This window comes from Penaeus monodon, chromosome 19 (assembly GCF_015228065.2).
Source record: "Penaeus monodon isolate SGIC_2016 chromosome 19, NSTDA_Pmon_1, whole genome shotgun sequence".
In the NCBI taxonomy this organism is placed as follows: Eukaryota; Metazoa; Arthropoda; class Malacostraca; order Decapoda; family Penaeidae; genus Penaeus; species Penaeus monodon.
Genome location: NC_051404.1, coordinates 2,778,342 through 2,779,357, shown reverse-complemented (window position 1 = coordinate 2,779,357; position 1,016 = coordinate 2,778,342). Strand labels below are relative to the sequence as shown.

Below are 1,016 nucleotides of genomic sequence, written 5' to 3'. Positions count from 1 at the left end.
AGTGATCGTTTAGTCTTTTGCGTAAGGTCATAGAGCTTTGTTGACATTTGCCGTTCTGAAAATGCGCTTTGATAATGATCAATGCAAAGTTAGTGTTACAAGTGTGATACAAAAGTTTAGTTTTCTTTCATTCATTTTCTTTTTTCGTGTCTTTTGAATACGAATTTTCTAATTTTATTGGTGATCAAGTTTTCGCGCCTAATGCTTGACGTCATTGATTGAGACTTACTCAATGCTTACAATTTTCAAATAGTTTTATTAAGATACCAATTAGTAATCATAGTTCCGAAAACAAAGTGGAAAATACACATATTTTTCACCGCGACATCAATCCATAACATAGTTCCATTTTTTTTTTCTCTCTCTCTATAATCAAAGCCCCAGTTTCTGAAATTAATTCGCATTTACAACTTAGAAAATGTGAAGCGGGTAGGTTACCGCGACGGGCAAATGTGCATCACAGTCTGTGCCTTGCGTTACCGGGAGAGCTAGCCACGAACCGCAGAATTTTAGATCTTTAAGAAAAAAAAAACAAAAAACCCCGCCGACCCTAGATCCACGCCCACGTCCCTCTCACGCCCATAACGCCCATCATGGTGCGTGTTCTTGTGGTGCTGAGAGGGGGTTATCCGTGGGGATTCCGGATGCAAGGAGGTGGGGACAAGCCGCTCATCGTAAGCAAGGTAAGGCTGTTAAGAAACTACTGAATGGGAGTCGGACGGTTTTTTCCCCTCCGTCCTTCCTATGCTCTCGTTTTTTTCCCCCCTCTTTTTATTTCTATTCTTAGTGTGTTTCTTTTTTCTGAATTTGTCTGTTTATGCATTTTTTTCCCCTTTTATATCTCAATTTTTTTTCCTTTTCGGTTATATGTCGCTTATGAAATTATTAGCAATGCGATGACGTGATCTTCTTGAGCAGAGAGATAAAAGAAACTTAGGATATTGTCATTCTTAGGCTAAGTTGTCCTTCGCCATATGGAACCTTAAGTTTGTGTTGTGTGCTATAAGGTGATATTG

The 1,016-nt window shown here is 39.1% G+C and overlaps 1 protein-coding gene across 1 annotated transcript in view; it reads left to right on the top strand.

The window, feature by feature from the left end:
* The window catches only part of LOC119585439 (PDZ and LIM domain protein 2-like), a gene marked incomplete at its 3' end in the record, with an annotated part of 1,214 nt that extends 531 nt beyond the window's left edge, over positions 1-683 (top strand). The window contains 1 exon segment of the mRNA XM_037934093.1: positions 379-683. Coding sequence (XP_037790021.1) covers positions 594-683 — 90 coding nt within the window.
* Between the last annotated feature and the right edge of the window lie 333 nt (positions 684-1,016).